This window comes from Sturnira hondurensis, unplaced genomic scaffold (genome assembly GCF_014824575.4).
Source record: "Sturnira hondurensis isolate 20B ecotype Veracruz unplaced genomic scaffold, ASM1482457v3 Scaffold0009719, whole genome shotgun sequence".
Taxonomy (NCBI): domain Eukaryota; kingdom Metazoa; phylum Chordata; class Mammalia; order Chiroptera; family Phyllostomidae; genus Sturnira; species Sturnira hondurensis.
This window is the reverse complement of record NW_028082350.1, coordinates 15,293,208-15,310,188: the sequence shown is the minus strand read 5'-3', so window position 1 is coordinate 15,310,188 and position 16,981 is coordinate 15,293,208. Positions and strand designations below refer to the sequence as shown.

Sequence of the window (16,981 nt, the reverse complement as noted above, 5' to 3'; positions counted from 1 at the left end):
CTGTCCACTCACCCAGTGGCTCAGCTGTGGACCCTCCGGGGAGTGGTGTGAACCCGTGGGAGTCAGTCTTCCGAAAGGGCAGAGCCCTGCTCCCCCCACCCCTGCCAAGGCTACAAAGTAGTGCCTGCCCTCGTTTCCTTTCCTGATTTAGAGCGCCCCTTCCCACTGGGTGTTTCAAATTCCACCTCAACTTGACTGCTGTGTGCAAACCACATAAACGTTGGATCAAGTACTAAGAAGCAGGTGGAACCAGGAGATCTAAGGGCACCAGTAAGTAAAACACAATTTTTTCAGGGAACAGACAGTGTGACTTCGGTTTTGTCTTCTTCGAGGGCTGGCTTTGTATTCAGAGTTCAAACAAGGACACTCCCCAAGCCACTTGTCGAGAGAGACACATCACTCTCAGTTTAAAATAAAACCTCTCCCATTTCGGCTTCAGTGTGCAGTACCAAGTCCCCACTGCGCGCACACAAGTCTCACGGCCGTGGGTAGACAGTGATGTGGGATGCAGGGACCTCCAAGCCCAGAGGCGCACCCTGGCAGGGCGCTCAGAAGTGCTGCTGTGGGCCACCGGGGTGAAAATAAGATCATTGGGAGGGGGGAGGAACTTAGAAGCCAAAGGTCTAGGAAATCCCACCTGCATGCAGACTGCAGCTTCAGCTCCTGCCCGGGCATCTCCAGCCAGCGGTGCAGGCCTGGCCTAGGAACGGAAAATCTGGCGGTCCCCACAGGCACGAGTCGGTCCCTGGAAATACGAGTACATCTCTTCACGGAGCTGTGTCTACTGCATCTACAGGCTCTCCCTCCGGCTCGCTCTGCTGGAACCGTCATTAATGAAACAGGAATCTTTTCTAATTCCTGTTTTCTACCAGCACACTACCGAGTTTACTCTTCTCACATCTACAAAACATCAAAGTACAGAAAATGTCGACTTGCGCAAATAGAAAAAGCCCCACCTATCCCCAAATCAGACCTGGTAGCAACTTTATTTTATTAAACCCGATTGGAACAGTTTACCAACACCATTCTCGGGCTCTCAGAGCCTGCTCCTGAGCGCGGGCACCCACTCCCGAGTGGAATGTGCGTTCCTCCCAAGCAGCGCTCTGCACCCTGGCTGACAGTTTCCATCTTCCTTTCAATACGAAAAGCCAAACAGGGCAAAAGAAAGAAACAGCATAAAATAATTAGTTCAGGTACAAAATTCTTTACACTGAATTTAAAACCTAAAAAGCTCCCCAATATGAAAACCTTCTGAATATGTTGGCTGCAAAACATGACCTACATTTATTTGAGGCTGCTCACCAGGTCTCTATTCAACTTGGTGCGAATATTCACAGGCTTTCCTGCAAAAATAGCAGCTTGATGGGAATGCTTACTTTCTAAAATCCAAATCTGAAGTACATCTGAACGCCAGGGTTTCATACCAGGGACTGTGAACCTGTAACTTTTTAAAAAAGAAAGTCTTTTTAAAAAGCCACCGGGACTCTGACGGGGTCAGGTATCACAAAGGCCAGACAAGGTTTCCTGTGTCAGTTTTAAAAACCCAGAGCGGTAACATATCCTCCAAGTGCCCCAACCGAGCTCCAAAGTACCAAGCACTTCTTTACAAAGGCCCAGGAAGCTGCAGACCCAGAGTCTGGGCTGCCCCAGGACACAGAACTCGCGCTGCTTGCCTACCTCCGAAGACCTCCGCCTCCGATGGGAAGATGATTTCCTACCCGTTAGGGCTCAGGTGTGAACTAGCCCCCAAACATGAAGCCTTGTCCTGAGGCACAGAAAACAGCAAGTCAGCCTCTGCCTGTAGGGGAGCCATATTTACTGCATCCACTTCCAAACGCACACACACACAGGGTGGGGCAAACACGGGTTTCCAGTTGTTCACATGGAGAAGGATACAATACATCATAAGGGCACAAGAAGAAACTGTGTGTGTGATTTACTCACAACTGCGCCCACTTTTGCCTTACCCTGTACACACTATGTATCAGGTGTGCTTATTCCCTAAAAAGGTACAATCAGATAAATTCCTTCATCAATAAGCACCTAATAAACCTAGTACTTTATATTCAATCATAAAAGAGAAATCTACTAAAATTCCAGTATAAAAAATGTGGGAAAATTCCATATTTCCAATAAATCCACATGTACACACATATCAAAACTTAATATAGGAGCCCTGGCTGGTGTAGCTCAGTGGATTCAGCGCAGGCCTGTGAACCAAAAGATCACAGTTTGATTCCCAGTCAGGGCACATGTCTGGGTTGCAGGCCAGTTCCCAGCAAGGTACCCACAAGAGGCAACCATACATTGATATTTCTCTCCCTCTCCTTTTCTTCCCCTCTAAAGATAAATAAAATCTTAAAAAAAATTTTAATATAGGAAGACATTAAGTTTGATTGTCAATGAACTATTTCTCAGAAAACACCAGTTGCAATGGTTTCATATGTACATTTCACTTTATTAAAATTATGGCACTTAATATAACAGCAGAAATAATTACATGGCTCCACATTCAGAAGCAAGAGAATCACGGTGGTGCAAACATTCCTTATTACCAATACAAGTAAAAAAGTTGTAATGTTCCATAAGCCCTTAATTGCATAAAATATTATATTTCTATGCAATTAAAAATATAATATTTTTAGCATCATTTACAGCCAGCACACGTGTGTGAACTACTTATCATTACCCTTTTACATTCTGCACGAGAAGTGTGTTGAGCACCTGTGAAGAGACACTCCAACACAATGGGAACGAACGGTCAGTTCTGAATCGTTCATGGGGAAGACACAAACTGATAATTCCTCTCTTACAAACTACTGGATTTTGTCACAATGATTTTACAGTTTTTCAAGGCTCCACTAAGTGCCATCTTGAAAGACAAGGATTTTTTTTTAACTGCAGCACCTTTAGACAACGAAAGACCGCATCCTGTTCAGCTACACTATATAAATTAGGACATCCGTGGAAAGCACATACAAACAAACATGAGGCAAATGTTCTAACAGCTGATAAATGTTGTTTTGGTGCGCAGTTTCCAGAAGCAATATGGACACCTGGCGGTAAGAACTGCCACAATTGTTAGTTCCCCATACGCTATCTTTCCTGAAAGAGGCAGCCTGTAAACATAAAGTGTGAAAAACATTTAACGTAAAGATGCAAAGTGCACCCAGCGCACCCTAATGAGCACTACCCGACTGCTCCTAATCAAGTAACATTCAGGAATAAAATACGGTACCACGCTCTAAATGGACTGAGGATTTAAGATGTAAAATTGCAACAAATTCATAATCAGATCCAGCTGATAAGAAAACAGCATATGTCCAAGAGGACATAAAGAAACGATAAAATTCTAGGACTTAATTCCCCTTATTTGTTTAAACCAATGGTATTCCAGTGTTTGTCAGCTCCTTCGAAAAGACCACGTTAAGAACACAAAATTAACTCCATCCCAACCGCTGACACGAGCAGAACCCCTCTAACGAACAGCCAAGCCGTGGCGACCAAGTGCAATCCAACACTATGCTGTCCTGGCCACTCAAGCACAGCTGGGGATTCTGCAGTCCGCCCCTGCTTTCAAAACAGTTTCCTTTTGGAACCAGCCAAGGTCTTCTGCGGACACTCAAATTCACAGCAACTCCGAAACCCGTCCCAAGCAGCCTGCTCTGTGCTCCGAGTTCCTGAGACACAGCGATGGAGCCGGAGGGAGGGCAGCAGTTCCTGTTTGTGCTCTGACCCATTCAGGCCTTAGGTCTACTGTTTCTCTTCAAACACTTTCACACTTTTTGTTGTATAAAATTTTCAAGTTTTATTATGATACAGGCAGTACACTCCATCACCCTCATGGCAACCTCAGAAGTGAACCTGTCATTGGGAATCTGTGGGAAAGGGAGCAAATCGGGGTATCTTGTTTTTAAACTGTCCACCCCGTATGCTTCCAAAGTGTGGACGTCATTGGTCAGTCCTTCGAGTTGCTGACTATATTCCTCTATTTTCTGGGCAAGTGCAGTTGGCTTCACGTCCTTATCAGACTTGCCCCTCACAGCATAGTCAGCAGCGATCAAGGCCAACTTGGTGGAAAGATAGCATTTGAAGCACACCCATTCATTGGCATTTTTATGAAGGTCATTCCTGGCAGCGGAGAAATTCGCTCTGGCTTGTCTTAACCACCTCCGCGCTTCGACCGGGTTACCGACGGACTTGAAAGTAGGGGGAACGAAGAACCGCTGGGAGTAAGTCTGTCCGGCCGAAGGCGGGCATTTGTCTTTATTTTGCTGTTGCCGTTCAGATTTATGGCTTGTCGCTTCTTGATTCCATGAAGTATAAAACCTCTGAAATGAGTATTTCTCTGACTGAAACCGGGAGGCCGAGGTGGAAAACGTCCGCCTCGAGCTTCTGTCTGCAGTTTGATCCAGAAAAGCCTGTTTCTCTAATCTGTTAATTTCATTCTGCAAATGTTTAAAAACCTCATTGGCCATGTCATGGTTCTCTGGATTTTTGTCAGGGTGCCACTTCAAATATAACCGTCTAATAATCTTCTTCCTTTCAGATTCTGGAAGCTTCCAAGCTTGCTCCACCACTGCCGTCACTTCTTTTAAAATTTCTGGTAAAGAACTCACCTTGAGCTTCTTTGAGGGGTGGTGTTTGGAAGAGGAGGTCTTGTGGCCCTCTTTGCCAGAGAAGAGAGGAGGGACGCTTCGTACGCCAGGGACGAGGAACTCCGTGGGGCTGGTTGGTGTAGAAGGGGCGCTGTCTCGGCTTTGAGAGCTTTCCTCAGGCCTTGAAAACTTATAAAGATCGAGAGAGCTCACTATTTTATATTCACTGTACCCAATATCAATCTGATAGATCTTCCCTAGAAAACTAGAGCTGTCGGCATCCTCTCTTTCAACTTCTTGTACAATGATTGCATACGTGTACGTTGGCTGGTATGACCCGTAGATGTCACCCCCTTCGGCATCAACCAGGTACCCCACGTATTCTCCCGGGTAGAAGACATTCATCGGATCCATAAGCAGGGTGTAATGAATTTCAGCGGGTATTGGAGTGCCAGGCATTGGAAGTTCAAGCTTTGACGGTTCCGAGGAGTCATATTTCACCCCTAAACTGTCGAGTTTCTCACTGATCCTATAAATGTCATTGCATCCCAGCATAGCAATTAAGTATGAAGTGTCAGAAATCAAGTTGTCAGTGGCCGATTTAAGCGTCATTGCTAATGCTAGTAGGAAATTAATGTCCTTGCTGTCTGAATGTTGTATGTATAGCAGGATAACAGCATTCCCAAATCTCTTCAGAAAAGCAAAAGTTTCACTTCTACTGTGGGGGATGGGATTAAAGCCTTTAACTCTTAATGTTGTCTGGAGCTTTTCAAAACAGGACACTTTCAGGCCCTCTCTTAGGGCTTTGCAAAGTCTTATGGCTTTTTCTTCATTGGCCAGGAAAGCATTATCGTTTTCATGCTTCATAATTCTAATCAGTCCCGTAATGAACTGTTCAGAAGACAGGAGGAGCTGCAGCCTTCCCTGGAGGGAGCACAAGGCCCCAAACTGACAGACCTTGGGCATCTCCTCATCCAACTGCTCTTCAAGTATACTGCTCAGTAAACGAGGTCTGAGTTTTTGAGGAAAAAGCATTATTAACTTAGTATGAAATCCGTGGTCTTTCCCTAAATAGCACTGGCTAAGATCAACCAACATTTGCACACCAATATTCCCCTGGATTCTACTTTTGTAATGCGGTGCATCATCAAACACTAAGATGCTGGACTTTACCAGTCTACCATCTTGGCTTGGAAGGTGAAGTGCAAGGTCACGTACATTCTCCAGCTCACTCCTCACCTTGACTGAGTCATTTTGTAGACTCTTGAACAAACCAGAAACTACTCTCTTAACTGTACGCATTTCATTAGGATCTAATTGCTTTCCTTCAGAACTTTTGAATATGCGGCTCAACACTTCAACATACTGCTTAGTTGAAATGACATCTTCGGTACCTAAATGTTTGAACAGCTGATGAAAGGTGCCAAGTTCCAAAGGCAGTTTGTACAAGTAAGGTTTAAAGTCAGATTCATATTCTAGATTTATCACTACCTCTTCAGGCTTCAGAAGTTTCCAACCATCCTCTACCATCACAAAAGCAACACCCCGCAGCTGGAAACGAAATTCCCTTTTTTCTGCACTGAGAAATTCATACAAGGTCCTCAAGACCTTTGCTCTGGTTTTTACCATTTCTTCATCCAAAGTTGTAATGCTGCATATGTTTCTGCAGTTATTAATGACCTTATCAAGAGGGGGATCCAGGTTAACATTAAGCATGCTTAAGACTTGTTCAAGCTGTTCTTGTGGGCCAAGGTCACTACCTTCCTGTTCTTTGATGCTCAAGGGCGTGGCTTTCTCTGGAAGAATGGGGCAGGATGTCCATAACAGCTGCAGCACATCACACTGCTTGAATTTGGGGTTCACTTGTGCCCCGTTGAACTTTATAAGGGGAAGTGTCCCATTTACCTCTTGATACTGGGGGTGAAATCTAATGAATTCAGCAGGGGCCCGCTCAGGACATAAGAATGGTATTAAAGACAGTTCTTTCAAAAAATTTCCAGATAATAAATCTGTTCGTTCTTGGAATATATGATGGAGAAGGATGTCAACTGTATTTTGCAATGTTTCTTTAGACCAGTTTTCTGTGTTAGCTCTCACACTGATTTCCTTAGCAAACTGTAACAACTGCTGCTGAGAAAGTATGTATTTTAGTCCAATATTTCTTAAGAATTCCACCCAAGAGGTCATAAATGCAACTTGATTTTTGGGTTTTATAAGTTGTTCTAATTTTTTAAAGAAGTCCTTTGGAACGAACAACTTTTCAGGAAGCATAACTTCAAAAACTCTCACAGTTCTATCATAGAAATGTTTTGCTTGCTTTAATCGATTATTAGCATCATAGATTATCAATAAACTTTCCAGCTTTTCAAAAAGCTGTTCCTTGATCTCTGACAATTCCTCAGTGTTGGATAATCTATTCTTCAGATAGATCAAATGCTCTAATTTTGCATCGTAAGAGAGATTCTCAACTTTTGGTAAGAGGTGTTTCAAATACACCTCAAGGTCATCCACAGGCACGCAGCCAAGCACCCCATACAGTTCTTTTAGGTGTGTCTTCTCTTCAAGGAATGCAGATGCTGATGATTGCGTCCACTTTTCCACTTCTGCGGAGGGAATACTCTTTGTGAGCACGTAGCATGTTCCAAATTTTGCAATGCTCATATAGCGACCACTGATGGATTTGTAGCATGGAAGTGACTTTAAAATTTTTATGTCATCTTGGGACATCAAGTGACTCAAATTGCAGTTGAAATACATCAAAAGTGCTTCAAAGTCATTTTCTACTAATTTTTCAGTTCTAAACGTTGAAGTTTGAACCATATAGTGTACAGCCCTCAATATACTCGTGGGGCTCTCTATGTTTGCGGTGTGACAGGACAACAGAGGAACAAAGGCACTGTCTTTGGAACATATTTTGTTCAGAGCAAGCTGGATGCAGCCAGCTTTCATGAGAGCGTGAAACACTTTATCACTCTGGGCATTTGGAAAAACCGCGATGTGCATCAGGCTCAGAGGAAGCAGAACATCCCCTTCAGGAACGACAAGCTGATTGGCTGACACAGTGAACTTTGTTCCTGGAAGCAACGCCCAGTCTTTTAGGGTATCAACAACAACATCAAATGTTGGTTTTGTTTCTTCTTGGTCTTCTTTCACATTTGCAGATTCACTGATAAAATGCCATGTATTCTTAAGCCAGGACTCACTTGCAAAATTATCTTTCCACTTTGTACAATTTTTGGTCTTATATTCACGAGGCAATACAGAGGACAGCAAATCAGCAAAGCTGGAGATGTCAAATACTTTTGCAACTTTACAGCTCAATAAAATATTACTGTATTTCAAATACAACGTATTCATGAACAAGTCTTTGCGGGATGGAATCAATTCATGGTATGTTGTTAGAAACTTGGGTCGCTTTGTATCAAAAGTTTGCAAAACACTGTCCAGTGTGATGAGAAGGGGAAGTCCCTCCACTTCGATCTCATTCTCCTCTGCATCCTTAAAACAATAATCAACCAAAAGCTTTAAACTATGAAAAAGTTTTAGGTTGGTCTGCTGGAGACGACAAGGCAGCTTCCCAATATGGCAACTGGTGTCCGGAGAGGAGAACGTCATTAAAAAAGCTCTGACGTCAGTGGGAGTCACATAGCTCACGGGAATATCTGCATCGATGAGGCAGTGGTACAGATTGGCGGTTTCATCACAGTTGTAAACCAAGTTGAAACCAATTTCCAAAAGCAGGTGTTTCAGTCTATACACATTCTCCGCTACTGTTTTCCGTGTTGTGATATTATAATCTGCATTTTTAAGGTTTTGTAATTCATCCTGCAGTAAATTGTCAAAAAATGGCCTCGTTTTATTTGAAGTAGACATATTAATCCAAGTAATTATAACTGCAGAATGCAAATCAGAGCCATCAATATTTGGAGCCCGTACAACAGGTAAAAGACGTTTCATATCTTCGTGAATGTAACTATAAAGTGCTTTCACTAGACAATATAAATCTGGTTGTAGATCAAGCCTGTTGACTGGGAAAAATGACAAAAACTTCTTCAAAGTGTCCTTTACAACATGAATAGGTGTGTTCTGTAAAACGGATAATGTTGGGTCAGAACCAGGGAAATACCGCTTTTTTAACTGGATTAGTAATTCGACATATGCAGGGGCTATCAATGCTGTCATTAAGTTGTTATTCCAGTCACTTCGAACACCAACTCCATTGTCGTCACGCCACAGATTTCTTCTGGCTGAATCTAGAGCAAAGTGGCCATTCACGTGAAACGGCAAGCCTGTCTCTAGAGAGAGGGGTAAGAAACAGAAGGCCCTGTGGGGTTTCTTATAGTTGTGAGTGACGCAGGCAGCTACTCCACCGCGTGGGAAGAGAGTAATATCTTGGTTCTTGTGAGCTGATATGACGCTCTTAGATACTTTCTCCATACTTGAGAAGCCTGACCTATTACAAATTAGCCAGGTAGTAAGGTTTCCTTCAGAGTCCTCAGTATCCATAGTATAGGTGATCTGTTGGACTGGGATGTCTTTTAGCTGTCTCTTTTTAGTAACGCTGTCAACTACAGATGCGTGAAATTGCTTCCTTTTCAGTCTGTCTCCATCGGTGATTTTGCCCTTCACAGAATACAGCACATTCAGAGCCCCAGTGGTTTTATCTATTTCACAAATCGAGATTTTCTCCATGTGATTAAGAAACATTAAGAGTTCTGCTCCATCTGACCGCAATTTGTCCAAAAGGTTCTGGACCATTCTGTCTGATGACGGAACTGAAGAAATTTCTGAAACTTTCGCCATTTCTGCATTACGAAGAGGAAATCTAAACATTGTGCAGTTATCCAGCTTAAAGTGGTTTCCCAAGTAAAGATCCAGAACATCTGAGAACTGTGTCCTGAAATCTGCATCCAAATCTCTAAACATGCGGCCAGGACTAATGGATGTGGCTCCCGGTGCGTATCTGGCATGAGGATCGAAAATACACAGGATGTCGTTGCCAGAAATAAAGGAAGGGCAGTCTGTAATATGGTACACAGAATTGAATCCTATTCCATACTGTCCCGTTTTGTACGGATTTCCTTCCTTGGTGCCTTTTCCAAGATTCTGAATCCCTCTGACATCGTCTTCTGTAAAAGGCTGGTTGTTATACACACACAGGGCCGGCCCCTGCAAGGGCGCCCACTTATCATCAAATATCCTGTCCACTGGATGCTGTCTGGGGTCAAACACAAAACAGATTTCTGTGGCCTTCGCATCATCGGCATTCTGAAGAAGTTCTTTCAACATTTCCTTTTCTGAAGGATAGGCGTTAAGGATGCTCTTAATCCTGCTGGTCAGTTTCTCCTTCTGTCCGAATTCAGTGCCCAGAGTGGTGAAGCAGATGTTGGACGCATACCTTTCCAAGGCTTTATGTCGCTTGGGCACCGCCCCCAGTTTCACAGCCACTTCCCTGGGTATGTCAGCGTGACAGTATTTCACAGAGCTGTCCTTCACCTTTATCCAGGGACAATCGTTGTAGCACAAAGACTGCGCAGGGAGCAGCTTCAGGTTAGTATCTGGCAACAATATTCTGCCATAATTTCTCTCACAAAATTCTTGTTTCTTGTCTCTAATAAGACTCCATATCCCTTCACTAATTATTCGCCGACAAAGCTGGAAGCCCTCTTCTGTTATTTGCTTTGTCCCCCTTTCTTGATCGATGGATTCCAAAACAAGGGCAAAATCTTCAACAGTAAATGACTGCCTTACCCCCACACCTTCAAAAAGTTCACGGAAATTATTTTTATATTTATTCGGCAACTGATAAAGGTACGGTGCTGCTTCAAAGTTCAAATGAAAAGAAACCTTTTCGGAGCCAACATACACATTTTCAACTAGAATGAAATGAAAGGATTTTAACTTCTCAACAATTGATAACTTCGTGTTTTCATTTTGCATCATTGCTTCATGTAGGTGTTTGTAGCAAGCATTGGTGATATTCTCCTGGTATAATGTAATTCCATCATCAACCGATTTTGCAACTTCTTTCAATTGGTTTACAACGAGATCAACTGTTGGCTTCTTCAGTAATCCCAAAAACTCCTTAACGGCCAGAGGCACTGAACCGCAACCTCTGAAGGAATGTGAGTTTTCGTTTAGAATTGGCTGCAGGAGACAAACCACATCCTGATGCTCAGCTGTGTACAGGTCCGTTGCGGCAAACATGGTTTCAGGCGCAAAACTGTTACCTTTCCAGCCCAGAGAAAAACCTGCTGGCTTTGTCAGAAACGGAAGGAAGGGGATTGTTTGGTACCTGGCAGCAAAATCCTTTGCTCTGGGATCCCTTATTTTTAGCTTCTCGTCAATGAGACTCAGCAAGATGCTGCTCCTCAGACAAGCAGCCGCATGGTCACTTTGGTTAATTTCGGCCACCGACTCTGCACGCTCTAGCATGTCATCCCATAAAATATCATCTTTTGCCATACCTAACTGAACCAGTTTAACCAAAATAATAGGATTCAGATAATCCCGAGCAGAACCATAAGGAAAGCGTCCATCTTTGGTATCAAACAACTTTGCGACTCGTCCTTCAGGGTGAATTAATCTTGAAGGCAACACCAAAGGATGTCCCTCCAGAGAGCAAGGGATACATGGGGTGACACGAAGAATTCCTGAGAATTCATCGACCTTTTCATTCAGAACAAAATTCATTAAAGGGTCTCGGAGTTCTGCTTCAATTTCTTGAATGTTTGGGAAAAACACTTCTGAGAAAAACTGTTTCTCTGAAAATGTATTTTCAAGCAGTATCTGTTTGCAGCCAGCTTCTTCAAATCCTAGTTTTACCGAAGAAGGGAGCTCGACAGCACAGAGGTTTTTTGACCCAGTCTTCTTGAGGTATTTCAAAAATATCTTGAAGGCTGCTGGACCAACGTCTCTTCTTTTAAGTATAGAGTCATCTAGAAACCTCACATTCTTCATGGAAACCCACGTAGACCCATCAGAGAAGACTCTGGTCAACTCTTTCCCCTTTCCATGAGCTATATCTTCATAAAACCCTTGACAAATCACAGAAAAGTCATCGTGAACCAAATCGGGATCGGGCCACACTGCATAGTAAGTGTAATCCACCAACTCCCCACCGATGGCCAAGTCCCGCAGGACACTGAGTGCCTCGAGGTAGGCCTTCACTACAACGTGTCTCATAAAGGTGGTGTTCCACCGTCCCTTCGTATCTGTCTTCCAGATCTCTTTCCTATTGCAGGTGACAGCAAAGCACCCATTGATGTGAACCGGCAACCCTGTTTTTATTCGTAAAGGCAGGTAGCAAAACACCTCTCCCGTGTGTGGTTTCACAGCCCACTTCTGGTCCTGGACTTCAGAGAGCAGAACTCCCACGGCCCCACAGGGCACCAGGCCTAGTCTCCTCCCACTCTCACCCAGGGAGAACCTCAGGGCCTCCCCCGCGTCCATGCAGCTGCACAGAAGCCACGTGGTGCACTCTGCTGTCTTCTGGGGCAGCTCATCTGGTGGCCTTTTCGATTGGCCCAACTTGGCCATTTCAAAGAGAGCAGCTGGGTCATCATCTGGACCCCTAAACAGCGGCGACTGCAGGTCAGCGATCCTTCGGAACACGTTGTGAAATTCTTCGACTGTGATCTGAAGGATGCAAGACGACTTGGGTGCATCAGGAGGAGGCTTTTTATTGCTGCCGCTGCAAGTTTTCATGAGCTCAGCAGCTTCTTTTAAAACACTTAAGACAGGTGCATTCAGTGCTTTGGAAGAGCAGAGTCTTTTCTTAATTATTATTGTATCCTGTGCTAAGCTGGGATTGCTTTCCTCGATTTTCAAATACTTTAAATACATTGAGTTTACATTCTGAGTGAAGAGGATAAGCCTGTGTCCACAGAGACTAAATTCATCCACAAGAGAGTAGATATCCGCCGTATTGTAGCAGGTACTACTAATTTCGCTCACTTTTGCTTCCTGCTGTGTTCTAAAGGACAGCCGGAAAAGAGTTCCACCGTAGCTGTAAGGTGTTTCCACGGTCAAGGGTAACTGACAGCCAAACACGCCTATAAATGGTTTGAACTGATTAGGAAATTTCCTAAGTCTCTTCTGTTGTTTACTCCAATTGATTTTGATCCCAGGGTTAGATCTGTCTTTAATGTGTTTACTGATATGGTTTATGTTTGGATCGAACATGATCATGAATTCTCGACTCATAATGATGGGAATGTCAGTGATGTGGTACACGGAGTTAAATCCAAGACCAAACTTCCCAACTTTGTCAACTTCTCCTCTTTTTAAAGACTCTCCCAACCTAGTTATGTTCACAAAGTCGGAATCTGAGAACTCAGAATTATTGAACGACCACAAAGCAGGCCCATGACACGCCGCCATGCCTGGGTCCAGGAGGTTCTCTCTGATGTCCATATTTCTTCTCATGTCAATCAGGAAACTGCATTCTGTTGCCTTTGCATCATCAGCATTTTGAAGTAGTTCTTTGAAAATATCTGACACTGAAGGATATTCTTCCAGGATGTTTTTAATTCTTACAGTAAGTGGTTCCCTCTGTCCTGACTGCTCGAACCCCATGTTCTCAGGGTTGATCAGCCTGGTGCTGAGGCAGGGGACTTTCAGCCACTCCGCGGTTTTCATGGGTATGTCCTCGTGCACCAGAATGATTGGTTCCACCGAATCTTCCAGTAAGTCATTCAGGTCATCGACTTTGATGTCACAGTAGCAGCACTCGTGAATGGGCTTCATGATGAGTTTAGAAGGCTTTCGGCCATGATGTATGGGAACGGGCGTGTTGGGGCTGGCGGGGATCTGATGGCTGTACAGCCACCTGACGATGCTCAGCATCAGCTGGAGGTTTTGCCTGCTTTCTTGGTCGCTGAGGTCCTGACCACTTTTCAGATACACCTCCTGGATGACCATGGAAATGTGGTCCGACGTCAGCTCCTCTATTGAACCACAGACCTTAAACAGCTGGTGGAATTTTGCCATGGTTTTAGGCACACTGTACAAATAAGGCTGAAGGTCAAGGTCATGGAACGGTTTTATCACAGCTTGGGTGAGGGGACAAAATTTTTTGCCAGTCCAAACCCATGGAAATTTTAAGGCTCTGAAAGCATCTTTCCCTTCATTTAAATGGTCGTGCATGAAGCCATAGATTTCGAGCAAAATGTGCTGGAATTGGTAGTAGTCTTCGTCGCTGAACGTTTTCGAAGTATACCAGTCAACCACGATCTTGAAGTGTTTTAGGACGGCACTGATGCTGGGCTGTGTGCAGACGTCTAGAGCACCTGCCAAGTCCACATGGACACTCTCCACAAGGGGCAGCGCCGCGCCAACAAGAACCGCGTGGGCCGCGTCACACATCTCTGGTGGGGCGCACAGCCTGCACAGATCCCCCCGCCAGGCCAGCGAGCCCGGGTAGTTCAGGGGCCGCTCCTTGCAAGCGGGAACCCATTTTATCTTCTTCAGCACCATCCTCCCTTCCGACGACTGCAGCAGCGTGGGGTTCTTATTTAAAACCTGCAGGAGTGTTCTGGCTTTCTTGGTGAGAACTTCCTGATTCAGACAAGCACTGACCTGTAAAGCCTCAATTTTTTTTGCCACCTGCACAACATCTTTCTCTGTGAGACTGGCTTCATTTTTTAAACCAATCTGTCTCAAAGAGTGAAGGACATCGGGTGAGGTAAAAGCTGACGGTGGGAAGCAAGTTTCCTCTTCATTACAGAAGAGGTCCTTCAGGACTGCTGCATCAGGGTCAAAGAGCTCACTGGCTGGCACCACCCGTTCCGGGGAAATCTGAATGAACTTTAACGGCTTTAACCAATCGAGCACGTTTGGGTTCTCATTTTTAAGAGAGGACAGATTCTCAAGGATCCACAACATAAGGTGTGTTACTTCTTCATGTGAGTAAAATGCACTCTGCATATCTTTTAAAACAATCTTTAAGCAGCCGGTGGTCTTTAACTTCTCTATTTTCAACATCTCTGCCAGGCGAACAGTAGCTTCATCAGCACTGTCTATCACTGAAACCGAGAGCCGCAGGTTTGGTGGAAGTTTGGCGGTCCGGTGCAAGACTTTACAACCTTTCAGTTTTGTGTACGAGGAAACTCCCTGGCCAGAGGAGTGGTCAATTCGTTTGAATATCGGCAATTCCTGAATTACCCTTTTGTCCTTTTCGCTGCTCTCAGTTAAACCGGCTAAGAACCTCCTCAGGGCGTCTTTGTGTGTTGGATGCAGCGAGGCCACCTGGTTACACAGTTTCTGCAGCGGCATCTTCTCCATCATCTGCAACACGGCAGCTGGCAATGGCGAGTGAACGTATTTTTTAATAAGTGGATGCTGTATGCAGGCATCTAACTTTTTAAGGACGATCCCTCCAAGTTTCTGGACAATGTCAGCTAAAAACTCTGGAAGCCGCGCTTCAGACTCATCCTCTAAAATGACCGATGACGGGACCCTGAGTCTGATGAGCTCCACACACGTCTGCCCTTCCTCCAGTGCTGTCCTGGGGACAAGTGGCATCTCGTCAAACAACGTCAGGTCCTCTGAAAAATGTATGTAGAGATTCTTCCAAACCATTTTGAGCCATGAAACGGAGGGGTGATTTTTGTCTTCGTCAGACGGATACCACTGAACGACCAGCTCTCTGCCAGGCCAGATGGCGCCCATCACTTCCTTGATGAGCCGCGCAAACCGCTCGGGGTTCAGGAGCTGCAGCTGGGTGCACGGCCTCCCTGCGAACCAGAGACACGCGTTAGACACACAATGCTGCCACAAGGTGCTCAGCTTCCTATTTCTGCAGATCCAAGAGTCTACCCATAGATCCGTATTTGTAATAACCAACGGGAGATAGAATTTTCTCTGGAAAGTGCTGATTTTAAATAAATATATAAAGTGCACTTGTGTGTGCTTTAAAAATTATCTTATGATGTTCCACAAATGGAATCGACATGGAAAAGAACTGTTAGTGGTTATTTGTTCACAAATAAAAGTTCCAAGAAGAGCAGATGGAGTTTAAGTGAGCGCCACTTCATTAGGGTGAGTGACTTCTGGGCAGGCCCAGCACGGCTGCCTCCTCCTCGGGCCTGCAGGGGACGCGCGGCTGCACCGACACCAGGAAGGGCCCGGAGTCAGGGCGCAGGCGCAGAGCCCCCGGCCCGGGGGCTGAGACGACCCTGCCTGAGGCTGAGACCCGAGGAGGCTCGCGGGGCTTCCTTCCCGCCGCTAACACATCTGCCCGTACAGGGAGGCAGAAAGCACCCCAAACGCAGGGCTGTGGGGCACTGGCACCAATGTTCTCCCTGCATAGCTACAGTTTCTAGACTCTCCTAGGACGGATTTGGAAAAAACGTATAAAAGAGGGCACGGCTCAAACCCCTTGAAGTTTCTACGTATCATTACACTTTGAGCAAGGAAGAGCTCCCTTCGGTCGTCACCCTACACGTCAGGAGGCGACTTCACCTTTGTCCCGAAGCCATCTCTCGTGTCGTAACAAGACATTTGAAAATCACTGCCACACAGGTTTAAGCACGAGCACCTGTCTGCCGTGTTCAGAAGCTCTCAACCCCCAAATTCTGAATATTCCCAGTTTCCACATCGTGTGACTCAAGTCGGTAAATCCAGTGGAAACGTCTGAGGAATCACAAGGTTTTGTCAGGAGCTCAAGTGGCACGGGCTGCTCAGTCCATGGGTCCCACCGAGATATGTGTTTGTGATTAATTTTTAACAACAACGTTGTAAACAAATGCATACTCAATTTACAATAACCGAGTACCTAGATAATAAGAAACACAAAGATGGGTTGCAGGCCAGTTCCCAGCAGGGGACACACGAAAGGCAACCATACATTGCTGTTTCTCTCCCTCTCTCCTTCCCTTCCCCTCTAAAGATAAATAAATAAAATCTAAAAAAAGAAAAAAGAAACACAAAGAGACAATGCCAAAGATACAAGTTAGAAATTAAAGTTCATAACATTTAGAAAACAAAAAACTAAATATGCAGCACAATAGGTTCCATGTTAATAATCGTCATACAACATGCATTTTTGTAAGTAATCCTATCCAATATCCTTGCGTGAAACTTGGCAATTTATAAAACACATACCTACCTTCAGGAAAATTACCCAATATGAATGTATGAAAAATGCCAACCACACACACACACACACACACACACACATGCAGATGACGCACAGGCCATGCTCGACCGCAGCTGTGATGGAACTAAAGGGGAGGGCAAACACGGAAGCACACAGTTCTATGTGCCCACGTCAGCGCGGTCTGATGTCCTCGCTCTTCCTGTTATTTTGTAGTTAGGCCCTGATAGAGCTTTTAACCCTCAATTATGAACGTTAACACAGAAAAACGCCTTAATGTCCTGGT

The 16,981-nt window shown here is 44.8% G+C and overlaps 1 protein-coding gene across 1 annotated transcript in view; it reads right to left on the bottom strand.

Moving 5' to 3' along the window:
* Positions 1 to 2,428: 2,428 nt before the first annotated feature.
* SACS (sacsin molecular chaperone) overlaps positions 2,429 to 16,981 on the bottom strand; it is a 40,226-nt gene continuing 25,673 nt past the window's right edge. The window contains exon 10 of the mRNA XM_037057635.1: positions 2,429 to 15,334. Within this exon, the coding sequence (XP_036913530.1) occupies positions 3,777 to 15,334 (11,558 nt within the window). The 3' untranslated portion in view covers positions 2,429 to 3,776. The remainder of the gene's footprint in view (positions 15,335 to 16,981) is intronic.